The 25,169-nt window shown below is 39.5% G+C and overlaps 1 protein-coding gene across 1 annotated transcript in view; it reads right to left on the bottom strand.

Moving 5' to 3' along the window:
* Positions 1–25,169, bottom strand: part of LOC108873537 (receptor-type tyrosine-protein phosphatase gamma-like) — a 408,789-nt gene that overhangs the window by 23,588 nt on the left and 360,032 nt on the right. The window contains 7 exon segments of the mRNA XM_051074772.1: positions 664–755; positions 9,145–9,298; positions 17,772–18,239; positions 18,242–18,365; positions 18,367–18,531; positions 19,745–19,794; positions 20,242–20,350. Coding sequence (XP_050930729.1) covers positions 664–755; positions 9,145–9,298; positions 17,772–18,239; positions 18,242–18,365; positions 18,367–18,531; positions 19,745–19,794; positions 20,242–20,350 — 1,162 coding nt within the window.

Below are 25,169 nucleotides of genomic sequence, written 5' to 3'. Positions count from 1 at the left end.
TATGTGAATTTGTCAGATAAGCTTGTTTAACTTTATTCACTTTATTCACATATGCTCATTCAAGAAGAAGGTTTGAGCAACTGTCATGTACTCAAAGTTGGTTGTCAAGGTGATGGTATTCCCCAGCATGAAAGGTTATATTGTTGAGTAAGGTGGAAAAAATAATAGCATGAACATTTGATCAGCTCACACCACCTGTAACACTGATAGTGACTGCAGGTGTATCTGAGATCATTTGAACCAGACCCCAACAGGAGATCCTCAGGTGCAATCCAGGTCAAACATATTGCATGGTATGTATGCAAACACATACAACATTAAAAGTGGATGACACAGAGTGGGCCAAACCATATATTAGTCTATCTACTACCAAACACTACCAAATATGTTCTATCTATCTACTTAGACATACACAGGTACATGCTGTATGTGTCCAGCCCTGGAAGATGACACCAGTCTGGTCTTCACTCCAGTTTGTGACCTTAGACCTCTGCTGTAAGAATAGCAATGACCTACAACCCCACAGAGTGGATGACCACCTAAAGGACACTTGTGCAGAAACATTGCACCAAATACTCAGTGCGTTGTATCAGTGTTCACCAACACCAGATACTGAGAGAGAGAGCAGTTTAGGATTTAGCAATAATACACTGAAATTGTTACCTGGGATGGGGATGATAGGGATCGTCTCATTGGGCACCACCCTGGGTGAATCACTGTCTTCCACATAGAAATGAGCTGTCTGGAAACAGCGCCTGACAGAGAGAGAGAGAGAGAGAGATTTAATCACTGTCCTTAATTTACATAATAGAGAGCGTTACTAATTCCAGTCACCAATTTATGCTGTGGCTCTGTTGAAATTTGAAGTCAAAAGACAGAAGGGAGGTCTTGGGATCACACAACTTTTATATCCTTTGCGCTTTCCTTCCAACCATATCTCCTACAAATTATGTTCCTGTATGACTCAATTGCAACAGAAAATATATTTTGTAGGACATGTAATCACTGGTTTGATTATGTTTAGATGCAACATATTTTTTGAATGAATGAAGTGCAACCTTTATCAATGGCAGTGAGGTCATTGGGAGTTGATTGGGTCTGTCACACCAGAGAGAGAGGGTTCACATCCACAGTCCCATCTGTGGTTTAGGCAACAAAAGCAACCTTGGTTAAGGTTAAAGGAAGATGCTAATGGTTTTGTTAAATGTAAATACACATGTGGTGGCTCAAGACACTGTGAACTTTTTCTATGTTAACAGACCAGGATCTTTCCCTGTCTTTCACCAAGCACTGTGAGAGTCACAACCATAAATTTTTTTTTTAATGCTGTTGTCAGTATGAGTGGATATTGCATAGAATAGTTGAGTAGGAAACATTTATAATATATAAATATATTGTCTGTGAGTATTTTACTGATCAGGTTCAGTATCAACATATTTGTGACTAAAGTAGTATTAATTAACAGCATATCTTCATTCTAAATAGAAAACATAATGCAGTCACTATTATGTTTCCTAGAAGAATGTAATTGCTGAAATGCAATTTCTAGAAGATAGGGTTGGGTCTTCATTATTTCTAAAACCATTGTGCCCTGGTCATTTGTTTAATAGTGCACTTTTAGATGTGAGCTGGTGAGTGGATTTTATCAGTTTTTTTATACATACCTACCACCTGACAAAGTGACTTAGTGTGTGTGTGTGTGTGTGTGTGTGTGTGTGCGCGCATGTGGAGAAAGAGAATACAGATTTCATCATGAAATGAAAGTGATATTTGTCCTTCCCTACAAACAAATGGACTTTAAACTCCACACACACACACACACACACACACACACACACACACACACACACACACACACACAATTATGCATATAGCACACACTCTACAGTCTTTTAGGCTTAGCGTATTGTCGCTATTGTCGTGGTTTTATAGCAAAGTGACTTGTTGATTTTCAAAGCAGTACTGTAGCTGACACACTCACTGAATACACATATGGAAATTGCCTCACTCAGGTGTGTTTGAAGTCACAAGTATGTAGAAGCTGTCATACAGGGAAGCGTTCAGCAGCAGGCATATCAGTAGGTTTGCTGTCGTGTTTTTAGTTTTTAATGGTGACAATTCACAAGAGCGATTGCTTTGAAATGGAGATCTGCATCAGGCATTTAGAGAAACGGCGGAGATAAAATACAGCAGAAAGAAGCAGAAGAAGAGTCACTTGTATCTGTCTCTTAAAAAATAGTAAAAAAGTAAAAACAAATCAGACAGAGAGCATGAAAGAGAGGTAGACTAGCTACACTTACAGCCAATTGTTAGGCAGCTTTGACAAGGTAAGAAAAATTAAGTCTGCAGATGGGAACTGTTCCTGTTAACAAAATAAACAGATTCTCCATGATTATATTATTACATTTGTAAATAATGATGAGTATACAAAAAGATTTTAACTTTGTGTTACCACCAGGACTACACAAGTTATCCATTGAAACCAAACCTGTCTTGGGGGTTGACAAAATCAGAAATGCATCTTCAAATGTTACGACTGTCTTCTAAATATGGAACAGGATTTTATTTTGAAAGCCTTTCAATGGCCTCCATCAGCTGACCAGATGCTACACTGAATACTATATTCATCCATTGCAATAATACCCTAACTACAATATCTCAATCAAGCTCCAGCCTCAACAGTTATATGAATTTTGTTCAATCTGTATATCATAAACCTGAATGGAAATTCCACAAATAACTGTTGTCTGACAGGAATTGAGGCAGAAAGAGCGACCTTACAGCATTGCAAAACCTCACACGGAGAATGTTGGAGTGGATGCTTTCTTTGTTTTTTGGATATGTACAGAGTGTATGGCTTTGACACCAAAAACCCCATCTTGACATCCTGCCTCCTACATTGTTTTTTTTGTCTTTTAAGCAGGACCATAATCTTTCCCTAACCTTAACAAACAAGTTTCAACCAACAAGTTAAACAAGTAATCCTGAATTGTAGAAATGGAGGATCAGAAAATGCTCATATGAACTGATTTTGTCAGTCATGTTACCAATGCTGAACCAAGGAGAACGATCTTACGGCTTGGTTTAGAGGGCACTACTAAAGGCCTATTTTGTGTTGTTTGTTTTTAAGGTATGAGTACTTGATCATGCTGTCTATAGGGGTACAAGATCATAAAACTGTCATGAGTGATTTTTGAAGGCAATAACAAACCATCTGTTTTATCACTTAGGGATGACACCTTGTTGAACGATGGCTGAGGGTAACCAGATTGTCAAATAGGTACTGCTGGACAGTAGGGTCCACTATTACATACTAAAACTCCATTCTACCAAAAAGATACAGAGCAGAAATATAGACTCAAAAGAGCTGCTGAGGGAGACATGACCCATCTTTCATGACTGTGACACAAATTTCATATAGCAGTGATTTCATGATTTACCAGACAGAAACATTAATCCTGTGCCTTCCTGAGAACCAGCTGATGCAAGCATACACTCATCTTTGTTTGCACATTTGACGTAAAAACACACTTACTGACCTATGCCTTTACACTTCATTCCTTTAAAAATGTGTCAAAATCTAGACTGACATATGGCCTGTTACATTCATTACATTACATACAGTTCAATGAAACTAACTACTTTTTGCACTGTCCTTATCTTCTACAGCTTCCAGTGACAACAAAACTTACTCAACACTCCTTGCATGTGTGTGTGTGTGTCCAGACCCTCCCTACCTGTATTTGATACAGAGCAAAGAGCAGAGGGTGTTCATCCTGGTGAACAAGCAGAGAGAGCACAGACGGGCTGCCACATGCTGCTCCTGACCTGAACTGAGAGTTAGTGCATAAAGACTGAGGGACAGAAGGGGGGAAGACAGAGGGAGGGCTTTCCTAACAAGGCATGAAGGGGGTTGTTCCCTCTCTGTGACACATGTGCGCACGCTCATGCTCACCCACCCACACCCACACACATACACACACACACCCACACACATACACACACACACACACCCCCACAGGTCAATCTCATGCCACTTCCTGGTGTGAGATAGACTGGTGTCATGATGCATGATGCATTCAAATCACATGGGGCAAAGCTGGCAGAATCAAGCTGTGGTTCCAAGATGATACTCACAAACTGACAGGATTTATAAGCATCTAATCATTTTTTTTCATACCTGGGATTTGGGATCTTGGGATGACTTATTTAGTGAGTTTTGCATAACCAAGCCACACACTGTGTTACATGTTTCAAATACAAACGTCTACCCAAATAGTTCTATGTTTCTTGGTGCTATTGAATACTGATTAATTGTAGTGATAAAATGTCATCCCACTTTCCTGCATATATAGCTATGACTTGAACACTGCATAACATTCCTAGATATTGTTTAGAAGCTTAACATACTTCCTGTCGTCATTTACTGTAAATACTATAAAATAAGATAAACAGAAAATGTATTTATTTTTGTTATGAAGCTCATATTTACTTTCAAGACCTGAATGCACCACAGCAACAGTTTGGTTAATGTGGGAGGCACCAACTGCTGCCAATAAGACAGCAGTTGGGGTGGAGTCTGTGCAGAACATGGGGTTATGACCTGAGCTTTGCTCCACAATAGGATTTAATACCCAAACACAGCTCTAACACCTGTTGCCAGGCGTGTGTGTGTATGTATGTGTGTGTGTGTGTGTGTGTGTGTGTGTGTGTGTGTGTGTGTGTGTGTGTGTGTGTGTGTGTGTGTGGTCTAGGTATTTCTCATGTTGTGGGGACCTAAATCTGTTTACCTAATCACATTATGGGGACTTAAGGGGACAAAAAGCAAGTCCCCATAACATAAAACATTTAATATTAAGGTGAAGACATCTTTTTAAGTTAGGCTAAGGATTAGTGTTAGGCAAGTAGCAGTTATGGTTAGGGTTATGCTAAGTCTCCAGGAAATTCATGTAAATCTATGTAATGTCCCCTGAAGTCATGGTGACAAGATTGTGTGTGTGTGTGTGTGTGTGTGTGTGTGTGTGTGTGTGTGTGTGACAGAGGGAGAGAAAGTGAGAGGGTGAGAAGGCTATGGACAATTCCTCAACACTTGCACACCAACTAGTGCATAACAGTGTTTGCACAAGAACACTGAAAACAAACTGGATTTTGGTCGGTCTCAACAGAAATCATATGAAAAATAGATAACATAGAAAACACAGGACAATAATCGAGTTAGGCATATGTCAGGCACCAAGTTTAATACCATGTGATTATTGTGTCAGTATTGCTTACTATCACATTCTGTCTTTCTTCACATGCCACCAATGATTTGCTATGTGTTCCAGATTTCAAGAAAGGACCATGCTGCTGTTGTCCAACTTGATTTAGCCAATTATCACTGGTTATATAATCACCATCTGATGCTTTATTTTCCCACAATGTAACAACAGTTCTACCAAGGAAATGGTAGAAACTGATTTGTAAATCAAATGAGAAGTGGCCGTAATCAAAACTTTTTGAGTTACCTAAAATAACACCAGAAGGCTGCTGAAATAAAGGGCTCTTACTCTGGTATTAACTTGTTAGACCACAAATACTAGGTAATACTTGGTCAATAAAGGACTCGAGACAAGAGAACACAAACATCATCCTCTGATTTACAAGGCAGTATTGGCAGATTGTACATGTTGTCATGCTGACCGAAAGTCCAGAATTTATTTTAGCTGTGAAATGTACTCTAGATATATAAGCCTGTAAATAGGCTTTTGATATTAGTTTTCCACATCTGATTGACATTAAAATGTTTACTCCTTATGCTCATGGCAACAAGCCTGCCTACATCAAAACAGGACATTTATCATTTGCTTCCAAAATGACCCATAATTGAGTTTTCTCATCTAGCACCCCAAATGCCATGATGACATATTATATATAATCTATAATAGTTACAAAAATGAGTAATAAAATAGTATTCTGATATGGTACCCATATTGGCAAGATGTGTTCTTACTTAAATCACAAAATTGGACAACTGGCACTGCCCTCTAAAACAACTTGTTTATAGAAATTTGGAAAAATGCTACAAGTTAATTTTTATTTAAACAGACACCCCCTATATTTCTTTTGCTAACAACTATGAATCATTCTAACATTCTACATTAACGTAATACACTTTGGAATCAGTAGATGGTGCTATGGTGCTGCTGTGGATCCACCAGAGAGAAGATAGTTAAAGACTGAGCACATGCGCAGTTCAGAATTAAAATGAGCTCTGGTCTTGATAAGATGCTTAGTCCTCCCTCTGTCATTCCATGGGTACTACAAAACTCATTGCTCTGCCTGTAAACTGGTTAAATCTGACGTGAATGTAGTATTGAATTGTTTTATAATGTTTTGATAGTTTTATGATTTGTGGTATAGGTGATAAGTTAAGTAGTTGAATGTCCAGGCAAGCTTTGTCATGCTAATGGTAGCCTACTTGTTTCCAGGAACTTCAACTGACAGAAGCATTTTATAACATGATAAAAATACGGTCTAAATATTGTTAGAGTATTAACGAGGCAGAAATGGCGATAAGAAAAATGCCATATTTAAACTAGTTTAAAATTCCCTGTTGAATGCTATGCATGGCCACAAGAAGTTGCATGTCAGAAAAATGTAAACACAGGTTGGTTTAAAGTTTGGACAAATCAGAATCAGAAGCGTTTTATTCCCCATGTATGTTGACACACACAAGGAATTTATTTCCGGCTGCTGGCGTCACACAAGCAGAAATATATATAAAAAGAAGAAAATATAAAAAACAATAAAAAAAATTACGTAAAGACAAAAAAGAAATATATAATATACATCCTATATACAATATAGACAATACAGACAGTGTGTAGACAATATGGACAGTACACAATATACAACATACATGTTTACAGACTGGAAAGAATTTTTACGCAATACACAGGTAAGTGTATTGTGTAAAGTGCAGTGGGGTATGAAATCAGTGATTAAGGTCAGCTGTTTGTGAGGGTAATGGCTTGGGGAGAGAAGTTGCTCTTATGTCTGGTGGTTTTAGTGTGCAGTGTTCTGTAGCACCTGCCGGATTGGAGGAGATGGAAAATGTTGTGTCCAGGGTGTGAGAAGTCCTCAGTGATTTTCTATGCCCACTTCCTGGTGCATGAGTTGTACAAGTCCTGGAGGCTGGGCATGGGAGCTCCAATGTTTGTTTCAGTGGCTCTTAACTGTTTGCTGAAGTCTGTTGCTGCCCTGTTTTGTGTTTACTCCAAACCAGACTGTGATGGAGGTGCACAGAACAGATACAATGTCTACGGTCAGCAGCTCCTGTGGCATACCATACTTTCTGAATTGCCTCAGAAAGCACATCCTCTGCTGGGACTTTTAAAGTATGGAGTTGATGTTAGCCTCCCACTTCAGGTCCCGGGAAATGCACATTCCTAGGAACTTGAAGGTCTTTTGCCATTGATACAGGGCTGTTGGATATTGTGAAGGGGAGCATGGCAGAGGGGTGTCTGAAGTCCACTATCATCTCCACCGTCATGTCTGTGTTTAGTTCCAGGCTGTTCAGACTGCACCAGAGCTCTAGCTGTTCAACCTTCCGCTGATATGCAGATTTGTTACAACCTTGGATGAGTCATATGACCGTAGTGACATCTGCAAATTTCAGGGATTTAGCAGTTGGGTCCATGGAGGTGCAGTCATTGGTGTAGAGGGAGAGGAGTAGTGAGGAGAGGACACATCCCTGAGGTGCACCAGCACTGACTGTCATTGTGCTGGATGTGATTTCCCCCAGCCTCACCTGCTGTTCCCTGCCTGTCAGGAAGCTAATGATCCACTAACAGATGCCAGGAGAGACACAGAGCAGGACTCTCTGGTGAGACCAGTGTTATTCCAAATTAAATGTTTTTTTTAATGAATTCTAGGATAGTTAAGGGTCCCTCTAATGGTTTTGCATGTCAGACGCCAGATATCATGTTACTGCATTTGTATCTGGAGTTCATAAGAGCATGCAGATCTCACGTCTGAAAGGTTAAACCAAGATTAAACCAGGAGCTGGACTATGGCGGACTCTGGAAATCACAGCACCTCTGCTCTGCTAATGGATAAAAAGGTAAACCTTTGTGTCTTTTGACAGACTGGTGACATGAATGAGTCCCCACTGGTGTAATTGTTAGAATTTGCCCGAAAATATCAATCAATCCTAAAAAGCTAATTTAATACCTCTCACTGAAAACTAATCTGTCTTAAATGGAAATGATACCTGAAAAGATAAATTATGGGTGTAACTTGAATACTGACAAAGCTTATTAATGGTGCCTAATACTATCCTGAAAATATCTTTTTCCTCATAATAGGACACCTGGAGGTATCAGGTAATAATACCCTTTGTATTTTTTATAACTTCATTGAGCTTTGATTAGATTATTATTAAATTAGTCACTTCCAGTCACTCTCAGCCTCCATGAAGTGGAGTGTATACAGTGCTGGGAAAATGAAGAATGGCCTGCGTTTTTACATATTAAGATTAATGTTGCTGTCACACACCCATTGGAAAGATGGTACAAATAGAGTTATACTTTTAGTCTCAGTTTACAGGTTGGGAACACAGAGCTTGGTGATGTAACCTGTGAGATGGTTTCAAAACTACCAGCACTCAGTACATGCTTCAAAAAACAGAGGACACTTTTACTTGCACTATTTATGTCTTAACAATCCCTGATTTCAAATCCATACTGAGGCTAAGCATATTTTTTTTCAAATTTAAAAAGTCTAGTGGATATGCCATTACATGTAAAATATTTCCAGTTGATAGAGCACTGTGACATTGCAGGTTTGAATACCTCATCTATTGTAATAAAGTGTTAGAAACAGCAGATACTATATATTTACTTTGATACAATATAGACCCCTTTTGTGTTAGTAAAGCTTATGATGTTTTTCCTGGGTGGGGTTAGTTGTCCATGTTTTTTGTCATCTCAATATATTTAATGTACCTAACTTAGTGATGATGAATTTTTCAACTCCCATTTTCAGCCATTAAAAAATGCATCAGAAATGCAACCAGTTATCCACCCATACTTCCAACCCCTGCACTCCCACCAACTCAGAAGTAGTTTAGTTTAGTAGTAGTGACTGTTATGTTGTACCCACCTCCAGTAGACTAGAACAGCCAGCAAGAGGACGAGGCAGAGGAAGGTTAGAGTTGAGACTACCGCCAAAGGTGCCAGCCACTCCACACGGCCCAGTCCTGCCCCAGACCCAGGCCTTGCTTGGCCGGTTAGATTGGTCACTGCACTCGGACGGACTGGCAAAAAAAGATGGAGAAATTAATGAGGGAAGGAAATTAAGTCCACAGGCATTTTGTATGGACAGATAGGTTGAATGAAATGTGACTCAGAAGGGGGCAGAATAGAATGATGAAAAATTTAAAGTATCACTGATCTCTCAATGTGCAACCATGTTATTGAAAAGACAGGAAATCAGGGTCAAAAGAAATGGTTCATTGAAAAAATACAGTACACCATTGTTAAAGTCCCACTGCCTCTATGAGAGCAGACAGTACCGATATCAGTCTGCTTTCACTAAGTAGGAGTAGGATGTGACTAAAACCTGAAAATGTATTATCATTGTTGTTAATCAAGTGTTAGAAGCAAATGAAACAAACCTCTAAAACCTATGAAACTGACCTCTGAGACAATGACATAAAAATTAACAGAAATAATTTGCATCAAATTACCATAAATTTTGTTTATACACATCTGCAAGATATGCTGATAATGAATGAGAGCACAACTCATCAAGTCCCTTGACATAGATGTTTTCTTTTACTGCTGCTGACTGAAGGAACTAGAATCCTTTTAGCACACACCAAGAACCAGTCACCAATCCAGTGTGGTCTTACAAGTTGCATGGTATGGTATGTGAATGTGAGATCTGCCTCGGGCTGGCAGTCCTTAAAACACTGCAACACTGCACAGCTGCTGTACATGCAGTATTACAAGAGAGAGAATTACTTTTAGGGTACATTTAATGTCAGCATGAGAACAGAGCATGCATTATATCTCATAGGTCACCTTCTTCAAAAAATAGTCTGATATTTTAGGAAATGCTTTTGATACTTTGTACACATTGTTTGACAGTGTATTTTTGTTTTATTTTATTCTTTCACCTTTAATGGAGCTAAACTAGAAGTTTCCAATCATCTTCCTTTAGTTGTGTCCTAAATCCATACTTAATACAGTCAGTCCCAATGAGTCAGCTGTGTTTTTATCAGTCAACACAGAACCTGTGGTAAAAGGTATAGGCTATAGGATGAGTTCAATTTGTATGTTTAATGAATTTGGAGTTATAGCTATAGGTTCACTTACAACAGCCCATGTAGCTTCATCTCCTACAAGCACACTGGCATTTTCGTGTTGCTCTTGTTATATAACTACTTAGCTATTTAGGAAGAGAACATATCCATTCAGCTACAAGGCTCTCATTGGTCCACTGTTTCTCAGATCAGTGGAAATAGCCATCAATAAGCACAAAGACAGACCTATTTGAACCACTTAGCAATTCATGGAATCAGGCTATGTTAGCTATTGAAAACTTGTAAAATTTCAAAGATGTCAGTCTAAATTCTGTCACTTTCCAACATTACAATTCACAAAGGAAAAGAAGAGACCTGAGGGTTAAAAATTAAATTGTAGATAACGGATGAGGCTCCAAAAAAGTATGAGGTCCCTGGAAAGAAATCCCTCATTTTACACTGGGGGAAGCTTTCCAAAGTTTGGTTGGCATCCAGTGGAACACGTCATGTTTCATTTCCTGTTCATGTTCATTTTGCTGTTCGGTACACAGTGTACGCTTAGTATCACAACTGTTTATAGTTTGGATTTGGGCTCATTTGCTAAGTTAAGCTAAACACATGGACCTACTGAATCACACAAAGATGAAACAGGTCAGTATCTCATGCTGGGTAAGACAGCAGACAAGCTTATTTTCCAAAACATGGTAATATTCCTTTAACATCATCTAACTGAAAAACAGAGGATGCTGCAACAAATACGAACCATCAAATAAATCAAAATGAACACAGATTAGTACATAATGAAGTGCAGCCAGATTCCGACAACAAAATAACACACAGCTCTGGATAATTTGAGCCATTTGTTAAATCCAATTTGATTTTAGGTCGCTTAATAACCACCGCCACCACCACCTACCCAGTTCAGCTGTTGCAGCCGTGACGTTGCTGGAGCTGACGCCGGCCCCCATGGCCTTCAATCTGCAGCTTTGTCTGAAGACCGAACATTACATCAGGCCGGGCCCCTGCACTGCACCACAGCTGGCTCACATCCCCACTAACTCTGCATCTCCTGCCTTATATCCACACACACACACACAGCCACACACATACACAGTGCACACAGAGAAAACCAGAGATGCTGTCTGCCTCTTTCCTCTCTGCTTTTACTGTATGATTACAGCGGTCTTCCAAAATAAAATAAATAACGCCTCACCAGCAGCATGCAAACACATAACACACACACACACACAGCCAGTCACTAATGTGCATTGAGCTACATACACATTGAACGCACACCATACACACACGTAACTATAAATGGAGCAGAGGCTTTTTTTCTCCCCTGCAGCTGAATCTGGCCTCCAAGCCTCATCTCCTTTTGCCGTGTTTGAAAGTAGGCCAGCACTCAGATCAGAGCATGAAGAGAAGGAGCGGCAGAGCGAGGGAGGGGGGGGCTGAGTAACAGAAAAGATGGAGATAGTGAAGAAAACAGAATGAAAAGTAATTAAACAAAGAGGGTAAAAACTGTGGGATAAATAGAGGAGAGGTTCATCTTCATTTTCTTTTTCGAAAGCTATGACTGTCAGGGTGCCCATTTGTGATGTTCCACTATCACACCACCTCTATAACATTACTAAGTCATTAAGTCTAAAAGGGAAAGGAAAAGAATTGATTGATCCTGGAATAAATGTCTGCAAATATTATCATCAAAATGGAACCTTTCAGACTGTCATCTTTATTACACTAATGCTATACGGATACATTCATGTAATCACTATTTTAATGGTTTTGTTTGAAGTGGAACTAACTTTGACTACTTTGTATGGGGGTGTCTGGTCTAGCATTGCATTTAGCAATGCTAGCAAACTGTGGACCTCACATCTTTTAGGGTCTCCACAGATGAGATGCAACACTTCCTTTTCTGCCACAGAAGTGAAAAGGCAAATAGGCTACAACCTCTATATTTAATTGAACTTCTTTTCACATTGAATGAGAGTATAACACTATATTCTCTGTAAAAAAAAAAATGGCGTCAGATGTTAATGGGTAGATATGACTTCATCTCCAGTCTTTTACTAAGATGTTTAACCAACATTATTATTTTAATATCAGCAATAACATAGCCATACCATTACCTTTTTATCCTGAGCTGGTTGAAATATATACAATACTTCAAAATATGTTTTTAAATTTCTACCTTTAATGTACATTATTAACAGCAACACTTAATGTTACAACCAGGTTGCATCTTCACACCTTCACATCAATTAATTTGATTGAATAATTTGAGAATTTGATATTCAAGATACTGTTAGTGTGAAAAACTTTTCTCAGCGTTTACATTTTGTCAATTTCACATTTGAATTAATGGCATTGTTAGTTACAAAGAGGTGAAATAAATTATAGTAGTTCCCAAGATTGTCAATGCCCTGGACGGCAAACTCACTGGTCCGTTCCTCTGTTCCTCCTTTCTGGCAATCACCCTGAATTTCTGGTCATTTCCTCTCCTCATGCCCCATAATCCTTTCTTAGCCCTGGTTGAGGCTTCATAACTACCAGTTAGATTAGACCTCTTGCTCTGTCTGGTGTGTACTCTGTCACTCCAACTGTCTCTAGTCTGCCCTCTTGGCACCTAAACTCAACTCTTCACTCCCACCTGAGCCTCCTGATCTTTCTGCGGTCATTGCTGCTTATCGTAACCTGACATTGTTTCCAACTGGAGCCCCCAATTCACCTCCCAGACGTGGAAGGCTTTTTGTAGGGCCCAAGGTGCTTCTGTGAGTCTCCTCTTTGAGATATCACCCTAAAACCAACGGGCAGAAGGAGTGGGCCAACCAAGACAGCCCTCCACTGTGTTACGGCACACCAACCCACATCTTAGAGCACTCACCTTCCTTTGATTGAATATGCACACAATTCCTTTACCAGCTCTGTCACAAGTGTGACACCTTTGGTCATGCTGGGTTATCAAGAGGAGGAAGGTGCCAAGTTCCATAAATTAGCTCCTTGTTACACTGGACCTTTTAAAATTGAAAAAATCATCAAACCTACTTCTGTGAAACCCACATTTCATGTGTTGCTACTTCAGCCTGTGTCCTCAGTACACACTGCTGCTTCAGTTTCACCATCAGCATCACCTTGTTGCACTGCTGCTGGTCATAGGTTCATCTGAGATTCATCTTAACAAAAACATGAATAATGAGAAACAAAGCATGCTCAGCTGAGCTTACTGTTGAAGGATGTCCAGCAGTTGTTACCACAGCATCAGACCCTCTCACTAGAGACATTTCATTCCCTTATCTTCCGTTTTGCACCAAATCACGCTAGGCTCTCTTCTTTGCAAAATATAACAGGTAGGTCTTATGGGATTGTGAAAAAATTATAAACATAATCAAAGTTTCAACATTTCCAATGAAACAGATAAAACATATGTAGTCTAAAACAACAGCCCAACCTCACTGACATTGGGGTGGGAAAAAAGAAACACTGCTCAGTATACAATACACTTTCACAGAACCACAAACTGCAGACTCAAAAATGACAATAAAGTTAAATCAACACCCCTAATACAGTGTGAACAGAAAAGTTATATCCTCCATGAAAGTAAGATTTACTGCATAGCAGTTCTCTTACACTGCATTAGTTTTAGCTTGAGTATTGAGATTGAGTATTTACTGGATTTGAATATTTCTTCCTGTCAATGGGTAATAGCACTTTTTAGTTACAGGATGGCAAACTTCCCATCATACTACACAACACACAAAAACTTTGGTTTTATAAACTTTCTATATCTTGTCTCTACTTCTGTAAAACACTAAAATATGTCACCTGCAGAATCAGTTTTCTTTCCTACAGGCTTCTCTCAGTAGCCTTCCATTTCAACTGTAATAATAGTTTTGAAGTTGCTCCAAGCAGTGATGAGAGGTATGTGATGTGATTCCCTACCCAAGGCTGGGTAGTCTGTCCTATCAAGGGGAAGCTGTATGGTTAGGAGTTTCTGTCAGTTGCTATGTAATATTTATTATGTAAGTCAATGCGTGAGTCAACTATAATATCACTGTCTTTAATCTAAACATTTTTTGCTTCCCCAGCACATGCCTTGGCTTTCACTGAGTCTCTAAGAGACGAATACTCAAGGTCACAAGACGCTCTACACGAAAGCAGTGCTGTCAAATTCTCCACTACACCTACCCTCCTTTCCAGAATGATCATCAGAGATGAGGCAGTTGCTCTGTTTCTTGCAGAGTATTCATGGTTAAACACAGGACACACAGGTTGAGATTATTATAAGTCAAGACAAAAATGAACTCTACAACCTATATTCATATTAACCAAGGCCAAAAAGGTTACATTTTTATTTGTTGGACATCTCAAAAAACCTGGTAGAGGTTTTTCATGAAATCTAGTAAAGAACTGATCTATGGAGCATGGGCAAACTTTTTACTATTTTGTTTTGCTTATTGTACAGAAAAAAAACTAAACAAAACAGAATAAAAAACCATCATGGCATATGTGTTTTTCCTGTATATTTTGATATAGAGCTAGATGGGTATTAAAATATTGTAGAAAGGATCATTGAAAGAACATAATAACAGAACATCTAAGATTATTTCTGCCCCAAACATATCACTCTCACCTCTGTCTCTCAATCTGCCAGCCTCCCCCCAGTCTCTATCATTGAATTATACAAGGTAGTTCAAGATCTGACTGATACAAGTTGATCTTTGCACATTGTGTGGGTAAGGGTCAGTAGTCCTGCCAGTATTAAATGACCAATTCTAGTTTTATTTTAGCCTGAAATGAGATGGCAAGTTTTATACATATACATATATACAGTGCTGTGCAAATGTTTTAGGCACTTCAGATGTTTTTACTCTTATCATTCATTAGGACCATCAGGGGGGTGTCTGATCAGTCAACACCCTCACTTTACCTTTAGCGCCTAAATCTTTTGCACAGTACTATATATCAGTGGCCACACACAGGCCTTCACCGGTGTCCCACCTGAATTAACCCACCTCTTCATACCGTCATTAAGATGTCACGGCTATAGAAACCATCAACAATATACAGAAACGCAGTATTACAGAACTTTGCATCATAGACAGGCATGTCATGTAGCCAGAATTAATGCCATTACTAAATAAATGCCATAAAAACCCAATTAACACAGTTCAATACTTCTCCAAACACTGCAGCCCCAGCTGCGCCACACACTTCATCTCCAGCAGAAGCATCAATATTACCTAATAAAATGACAAAACGTAAACAATAAAAATATAGGTAAAATGCATTTTACTCACCGAAACTGCTGATTATTTGTAGACAAATTTTTAAAAACTGCTTCAGTCGAGCGGACATTCTCTGCTCTAAAGCGAATTAGCGAGAAATACGACTGGGCAGCCTCGACTTTCAGCATTAGCCTCCATATCGATAGAAAATGACTTATTGTTGGAACGGGGACGCACAGATAACCTCTACAGCAGAGCCATTGAACTATTCCTCGACGTTCAGCCATTGTGGGGTGAAAAAATAGCTAACGTGTTTTAGCTTTCGCTATTAGCTAATACATGCGGTTTGCTAGCCTTGACCAACACGTTCTCTGACAATCCAATCAAATGACATGACCACGTTAGCAAAGCCTGCTAGAAGGCCCTGATCTGATTGGTTACTGTTGATTCTGAATGCCCCAAGGTAGATTTCCGTTAACTTGGCAACACAGGAAATAAAACGATAAAACCTCTAACATAATGTGTGTGTGTGTATATATATATGTATGTGTGTGTGTGTGTGTGTGTGTGTGTGTGTGTATGTATATATATACACACACACACACACACATATATATATATATATATATATAGAGAGAGAGAGAGAGAGACAGTTGTTAGTCATTAGTTACTCTTCCCTATGTGCTGAGCAAACCTAGGTTATATCTCTCTCATCTTCACTAATATTTCCCCTCTGCCTGTGGATTGCTACAGTGGAGGAAAGATGGAATAGGGCTGAAAGTTCCATTTATAACTATGAAAGGTTTGCAGGCTAAGAAACAGAACTAAGTGACATGTTTTGTCTGTCCATCAGTCTCCTCTGCTCTGTTTCAAAGGGGCACAAAAACAGTGCTGTCCCTGTGTCTGCAACAACAGCTAAGACACAAAATGTGTGTCGGTTGTGTGCAGTGATCCCGACATGGAAGAAATGATATGGAATTTTAAGTTAATATGACTACTAATAATGACAATAATAATTTAATACACATTTTGCAGTGTCTCAGCATCACCTTCTGGCGATTGCTCTGAACATCACTGATCACCAACATCATTGTCTTTCCTCAAAACCCTAGTTACCAATTTTACAAAATTATGGAACAACTTTGAAGCATTTGTCCTTGGGCCCCTCCAGCTCAAACAGAATAAATTGTGCTGAATGTGCTTCGACAAAGAGATTGGGAAATGCATTTCCGGGGAATATCAGAAGATTGCTTTTGTCTATAATAATCTCTGGGCTTGCGCTTAGACTGTGTTTCAAAGTGCTTGAATTGAATTCATGTCCCATGGTGTTTGCCTGCTAATGCAGTGCCCTGCTGAAACTCTGAGGGTGGGGTGGTGGGGTGGTGGGATTTGGACTGCTCTCAGCTCTGTTAACACTTTACGTCACACCAATTCATCACCACTTGCTACATTAAGCCTTTTGGATATAGAGGCCTTTATACAAGAGCTTCTCCACTTCTTACCCTGCATAGAACATATTCAGTTGTCTATTATTCAGCTCTATTTTGTTCATATTCCAACAAATGACAGATGAACTATGAGCTGTCGACATTTATTTCACAAAAGTCAAAATGAACATCCTATTCCTCTTGGGAACAGTGGGAAACACTGCATAATGAATAAAAAGAGCTTAATACCCTCTGTCGCAGCAGTGATTCGTTGACTTTATTTGCACAAACAAGGTCCCAGGTATCATGTGGAGGTGCATAAAATGAGTAAAGGCATACATGATTTCAATCTATCCAACTCTAACAAATACGACAATTTGCTCAGCGTAACCTTGTGTCATTCAGTAAGGCTTGGGAGCTGTAACTATTCAATAGTTGGATGAATGATACTTTCAATTACTCTGCCATGTCACATCCTTGACTAGAGAGTGTTTGATAAAGGAAACACCTTTCAAGTACTTCACAGGAAGTACTTGAATGTTCACTTTGGACCTTATTCGTTCATTTTATCTTATGTTAGATACTTAGGATTCCACAAACAGATTGAGGGCGTTTGGAAGAAAAGCAAAAAAAAAAAAGAAAAAAGAAGAATGGTTCGTGCAACTGAAGCCAGTGTCACCAAACAAGTTGGAATGTATTTCACAACAAGTGACACATTAATAAAAGAAAAAGCAAGTTGATCATTCTTGACTTTATTCTCCACCTTTCTTGGTCTTGCTACAAAGCTGATACTTACATGAGGCCTAAGTACATTAGTTGACTCACCAGTGTGGATTGAGAAAGGCCAGTGCTTCTTGTCTCTCCCTGCGCTGGGTCTGAGTGTCGCTGCAGAGTCACTGGGAGCAGGGAATGTTGCTATTTCATTGGCTGCCTCTGAGGTGGTAGTGGGATTAGAGTCATGTGGACTGTGGGTATACACCTCCAGTTGGTCTTCTACACCATGTGTCATTTTAGGTGGATCTGGTTCAGTCTGTTTTTTCCCCTTTGCAGAGGAGTCAGGTGTCTCACTGGGCGGCTTACTCATGGCTGCACTCCTGTCTTTCAACCCTGCTTTGCCCACATGTCCTGATCCTTTCTTCTCCTTCTTCTCATCTTTCTCGTCTTCTTCCTCCTCTTCATCCTTATCCTCTCCCTCCCTCTCTCCATCCTCTCCTTGACCCTTGCAGCTGTCCCTGTCCTCACCCCCAGCTTCACTGTTATCTTTGGCTGCAGCTGTTGTGACAGCGGAGGCGGTGCATCTTTGGAGGGCTCGGTGGTCTGGTGTGTAGAGGTGGGATTATGGGTCGGTGCTCTGCTTGGCCAAACAGAGCTGGGGAAGGAGGAGATGACACCGCCGCTGAAGCCCAGCCCAGCCAGTAAAGGTGCTGGTCACCACGGATGCCACTGTTGCCTGACTACCACTGGAGGACGGGCCAATGCCTGTCGCCATGGAGACGAAGGAGAAGGGGATGCCTGAAGAAGTCCAGGTAGATGAGCCAGAGGAAATGGGAGCCATGTCGGCTGAGGAGGCTGGAGAGACTGTTGGCTAGAGAAGAAACATGATACATGATAAAAGCAAGAATTCTTCTTGCTTTTTTCTCCTCAGGTAACTCTGACATTATTGACCAACGATGTTCAACCCCTTTTAGGTATATTTAGTGTTTGATTCTCTTTTTGCATAGTTATGTCACAGGTGAAATTATGAGACAGGGGTGATTAAGGTATTCGGAAGCTTTTTAATGGTTGTGGGGTCACCTGATGATTCAAGTACTAAGAAATAAAAAAACATACCTTTCGGTCATTTTTACTTTTCTGTGAGTTATTTTTTATTTAATGAAAGACTGGATAATTTGACCTTTTTCTGGCCTCTAAAGGTAAAAACTGAGAAGAAAAACTCATTCTGACTGAATACTGCTCTAAATTCATATCTGCACAAATGCTATAAAAAGTGATGATGGTTTACAAGTTACAAATACATTATTTTGATGAAGAAATATCAGAAGTTATTGGAATCCCTCATCTTTATGATGTCAGTATTGGGGTTGCTGCATCTGACAATTTTTGCCGTAATTTTAGACCCCCCTAACCACGTTCAACTACTTGTGTGGAATAAGAGATAAAATGCCAAATCTGAAGTCCCAAGTATGGTCATACAATTGTTTCTTTGAAACATACTGAGGCACAGGTCAAAACGGTTGAAACCACTGATATAGAGGATAGGATCCCTTAATTCAAAACATTTAATCAATGTCATAATTTTAGGTTCATATGAAAAGTAATAACAGTAATATAACAACTAACTTTGATGCTTAAACCAAAGTCCAAACTGGCACGGCACCATCATCCTGCTCTACCACTAGTGATTAAGCAGTATTATCAGTTAATAAGCCTTTTGTAAAAGGAAGTAAGTAAAGGAAAATAAAGGTATAAAATTAAGCAAAATAAGGGGATGCAGAATGTATTTTAAGTAGTTTGTGCATAGATTTAGATATGTTTGTGTCCCCAAGCTGTTCTATTTGAAAATGTGTCTCATACTTTCAGAAAAGACCAAATGGATTTGTATTTTGATGCACTGTCCCTTCAAAATAAAACACATTGCAGTTCCATCTGAACCACCGCAGGATAACCGTGACCTTAATTCCCATAGAGAGGTTCTTGTCCATACAGGGAGAAATGATGCTAATACAGACACTGCTCTCTGCTGGATAAAAAGTGAAAAGACAATAGCAGTGAGTCACCGCTGCTTCCCTTAAGCTTACCATTCCAGTTTTCACAATCCTCGTTCCCTCAAATATCCTGGTGGTATTTGCTGAAATACAGGAAAGAAAGAAAAAAAATCCACAGTGACACACAGCTGAGGCATCCATGAGTCCATCCTAAGCACATTAATCACAAGGCAGTGAGCTGAATACTTAATGCTGAATATAGGCCAATAAACTGAATGTAGTTAGATTAAATGATTTCACTGCATTTCAGTTTCCTGTTTGTGGTTTAATTCTTTCCTTTTCCTCTGCTATTTTTCCTTTACCCTGCAGCTATTGATATGAGTTTACATAAATAACCTTAATAAGAGGTTTTTGTAATATTATGATCAAAGGAATCCTAGCTGTCACATCATATAGTTTAAGATTTTTACAAACATAAGATAATACATAATTGAAAAAGGGCTGTGTACATGAAACAGATAGATAATGCTTATATTGACAGTTAAGATGATATAAAAGAGATAATATGGCAGTATGTGTTTCTGTGTTACCTCTGAAGAGCATGCTCTGGCTGAAGTCACTGCGCATGTCATTCATGCAGACGGCCTGGACTCGAAACAGGTACAGTACATCAGGGGAGACAGGAGATATAACAGCCTCCTGGACAACACACACACACAAACAAAATCAGTAAAGTTCTACACTGACTGAGACAGGTCTGTGTTAGTCCTTTAAGTTTGTATCATAATTGTGTTACCATGGTGACAGCGGTGCATGCAGATGCGACAGCCACTGACTCCTGCAAATTTTGCTGTATTTTTGTTTCATTCATAATATTTTTAGCTCTTATTACTAAAGCATGTATTAATTATGATTACTTGTGAAAACAATACACTCATCACCACTGGAAAAAGAAGCACAGATATTAGATTAAGTGGAGCAGTCTTTAGGACCATCTCTGTGCTCAGTGTCCTCCTACCAGCCAGCCAGAGCAGCCAGACCAAACATCACTGGTGGAACCACATCAATCTTGAGGAATATACATCATCAGTGACATCGTACATCAGCAAATGTGCTGATGATGGGTGATGGTGATCACAAAGACAATAAAATAATCTCCCAATTAATAGAGAGGTGAAAGGTGTCTCCAGAGTGGGGATGTACCTGAATTTGAATACATTATTTGGCATTATTATATCTGACATTAAATTTGTCTATATCAACAGACATTGTGAGAAAAATCCTGCTGAGGGTGAATCTGAGTTAAGCTCCTGGGCCTGATAACATCCCTGGCTGTGTACTAAAAACATGACATGTTTAACCCCATCACGGTTACAAGATAGTGTTGCCACCTGCTTCCAGACATCCACCATTGTCCCTGTACCAAATAAGTCTGCAGTGTCTAGTTTGAAGACTAGAGGAGGCAGAGCAGGTTGCCCAGTAAATGGAAGGTCAGGGGTCTGATCCCCAGCTCCTCCAGTCTGTGTACTGTAATATCTTTGGCCAAGATACTGAAACCCATTGATGTATGAATGTGAATGTATGTGTTAGAGTGCTGCATAATAAGCTCTGTATAAATGTGTGTGTGAATGGCTGAATCTGACCTGTGGTGAGTGGTTGATATGACTAGAAAGAGTGCTATATAAAATGCAATCCATTTCCATTCATCTAAAAGACTGACTACCACCCTGTGGCACTCACCCCCATTCTGATGAAGCGCTTTGAGCAGCTAGTTCTCCAGTACATCACAGACAACATCCCAACCAGCCTGGAACTCTTAGAAAGTGTCTACTCATTGTGTAAACCCCCACTGTTCAACATTTTACACCAGTTAATAGAAAAATCTCATCCCACTTTGGATCACCAGAATTATAAAAAAAATATCATGCATCACTGTTATCCATCTCTATGAAGAGAGATCAATTCAGGTGCCTTGCTAAAGCCTTGTTTGCCTCTGTTGCTTCATTCACATTTGACATGACTTAAAATCTTGTTTTTTCCCCACTGCCTTCAACTAATTTAAGCTGCACATATTCATTTTTTATATGAACAACATAGAGCCAGATATTTCTGTCAGGAGTTAGCAAAGACCAAACACAGAGCTGAAAGGGTTAACATATAACTACTATTAGTCAAATTGTGACAAAAACTTCAAGGGTGTGTGATCAGCTTGTTGTTGAGTTCCGGCCCTCAGTAGCTTTAAACAAAAGGTGCAGCTTTAAAGAATTAAAAAAATCTAGTGTAGCTCCCAGTGGTAATCCCTCTTCTCCACAAATGTGACATTCACAAAATATATTTTTCCACAAACAAAACAGTGTCAGTCAGTCAGTCACATTACTTTATACTGACATAAGTGTAACATTACCGCTGACGTATTAATGATATACTGATGTTAAATCTTCAATAAAAACAAACAATTTTAGTTAGAGAGTTGAACTGGGTTAATAAGTTTTCATATTTTAGCTGTGAATTGCCACACAACTCCTTTAATCTCCATCATGTATTCAGAAGGAACTAGATATCATCAGCATAAATTAATCATAACACTGTGCAGAAAATCTGATGTGCAACTGATTGCTTTCATGAGAAGTCAGTGCTCTGTCAGACTCGGGTGTTGCTGTTCACACTAACACTGTGGAGAATTCACGCTTCCAGCTGACTGCTGCTCTCACACAGATGGGTGGCAAAGATTGAGTAAATCAAATGGTTGTATGTAAGCTTTTCTGTTTTTTTAATATAGACTGATAAACAAACAGGATCTCTGAGGAGTCTGGAATTTCATCACTCTCTTTGCAGATCTGATCACTGTTATTCTACTTATCCACTTGTACCTACCATACCTTTTTTGTAGCAGCATACATCATACAAATACATCATTACTGCTGTAGTAATATTACAGACAGTAGTACAGAGAGACATGGCATTCTAACAGTTTAGAATGACAAAATATATAATATGGTGTTTGGTGAGATGGTGCCTGTGTACATGCACTGTGTGCATGAATGGAAAAAAGTCAGTCAGTCCACCACTTGGTCCGTAATTGCATGACAACTATTAGATGGACTGCGATAAAATTATGTACAGACAGTCAAGGCTCCCAGAGAAATAACACTAATGACTTTGGTGATCTCCTCACATTTAATCTAACATCACCATTAGCTTTACATGAAAAGGCTTAAGTGGCTTTGGGTGAAATGTCTGTCTTTGGTTCAGACATCAGTATTCCCCTCAGTTCTGCTGATCCCCTGACTTTGCATCTGTCACCATCATCAGGTCAAAATAACTTTTTATCCAAATACTTTGGTTTACACCTGCTAAATGAGTCAAATTCCCATCAGCCTCAGCTGTTTATTGCTAATTACTATGAATGTTAGCATGCTGATATGCTAAAATAAAGTGGTGAACACTGTGAACATTGTGGCTTTCCTGCTAAACATCAGCATGATGACATTGTGAGCTTGTGTCTAGTACAAGTACACCCTCACAGAGCTGCTAGTAGTGATGTTAGGTTTGACACCAAGGTCCTGAAGTGCGTATTGAGTATGTACAAGAGTTCCTGCTAATGCTTAATATCAAGGCTTAGCAAGCATTTTTCAGAGAACATGATGGATGATAAATGAAGACAGAGTTTCAACAGAATCTCATAATTTAAACACTATACTATAATAAAAAAGTCCACTATAATAAAAAGGTATTTTATTACAAAGGGTTCCTCTATTGATTGTGACAAGGGGGATGTGTGTATGTGTGATTTGGGGTTCCCAAAAGCCATGTAAGCCCCTTTTGTGACCTAGATAGAGGCATCAAGGGAGGATGTGAGGAATAAGGGCAGAATCAAAGGGCTGACAGAGAGAGAGAGGAAGCAGTTGTGTGTGGGAAGAGGAACTGGAGGAGGAGGGTGGATGAGGAGGAAGAAGAAGACAGGAGGGAGAGTGAAGTTGGTTTTCTCATGAGTTAATGATGGGAGGGGGCAAAACAACCTCTCTCCCACCATCTCTCATCATGGCACATTCCCAGTTCTGAAAGTGGATTCTGCTTCCACAGCCAGGGGGCACTCTGATCCCTTTTTTCCCCAGCAAACCCAGTTTTCCCACACAGCCGCTGGCCCAAGGTCATGCTTTTTTCACATGCTGGCAACCCTGCATCCCCTCCAGCTTAGTATTAGTATTCTACTAGGCGACCAGCAGACCACAATGTAAGGGAGTGAAACCTCCTGTCTGCTCCACAGCCTTGTCTCATAGCTCATTTTGGCTCTGATGAGACCATTTGCAATGGAGCTGATGGAGGATATTGCTTGGTTTGTGTGTGTGTGTGTGTGTGTGTGTGTGTGTGTGTGTGTGTCTGTGTGTGTGTGTGTCCACACATCTGTGTTGGCATGTGCATATTTGTGTTCAAAAACATTTCTTCCCCCACAATTAATAAGTACTTTATTAAACCTCAGCTGACCCATTTTCTCATAAATTGTATTTTGCCAAAGCTATGTGTGCCTTTGTTAATGATGCAATCAGTTTTGTTTCAAAACAAGTTATTAGATTTTTCAAGGCCCTCACAGTCAAATTTTTGATGATGTAAAACTGTCTGTATTTCTGAAATAACACACACACACACACACACACACACACACACACACACACACACACACACACACACACACACTCAAAACATGCTATACATACTTGCCCCCACTGCATCTGTCTGTCTGTTAGGTCATAATATTCTCATCATGATTTGCAGTTAAAGCAAATAAAGTTGACTTTAGCTTCGTTGAAAGCAGTTTCACTATCTAATCAGAAATTCAATGAGACAGTAACATCTGCACAGATGGAAATATACTAGGTTTAAAATATGCTCAAATGAACAGTGTATCACAATGATAAGGTTAAATCATTTTCCATTAATGAAGTTAACCAAATAGCATATGGCTGAAGGTTGGGGCAGTGGGTGGTGTGTTTTGAGCTTGCAATGTATCAGCAGGGGAGGGATGAAAAAGGAAGACATGAACGATGGAAAGGAGTAGAGGGTAGAATAGAGGACAGAGGAAATAGGCAAATGTCAAAAGGAAGGAGTGAATAGTAAGTATATGAAAATAACTTAGTGATGTGAGTGTGATTGTTGGCTGATGATCAGTTGATGGTTGGATGATCTGGAGTCTGGACTGGTCTTTTAAAGCCTGTACAACCTCCAAATATTGACATGAAAACATCCATATTTAGGGATTAAGAATCACTTTTAACTATAACTAAACATTTCCCTAAACTATGGACACTATTCCCCTGTTTGGACAGATAATTCAAATTTGTTGAACTGTTCCTTTTATATATCAGGTGTTCATATAGCAAGCACTACCATTCAATATTGGTCACTCAAGTCAGCACAGCTTCAACCCAATTAGCACACAATTATCCAGGTGGAAACACTACGAGTCAGAATTGTTCAGTCACCAATCAGAACCTCCAAGAGAGTCTGGAACAGAGCTTTT

The sequence above is a fragment of the Lates calcarifer genome, linkage group LG12, assembly GCF_001640805.2.
Source record: "Lates calcarifer isolate ASB-BC8 linkage group LG12, TLL_Latcal_v3, whole genome shotgun sequence".
NCBI classification, from domain to species: Eukaryota; Metazoa; Chordata; class Actinopteri; family Centropomidae; genus Lates; species Lates calcarifer.
The sequence above is the reverse complement of the archived record's forward strand: the minus strand, read 5'-3'. Positions and strand labels throughout refer to the sequence as shown.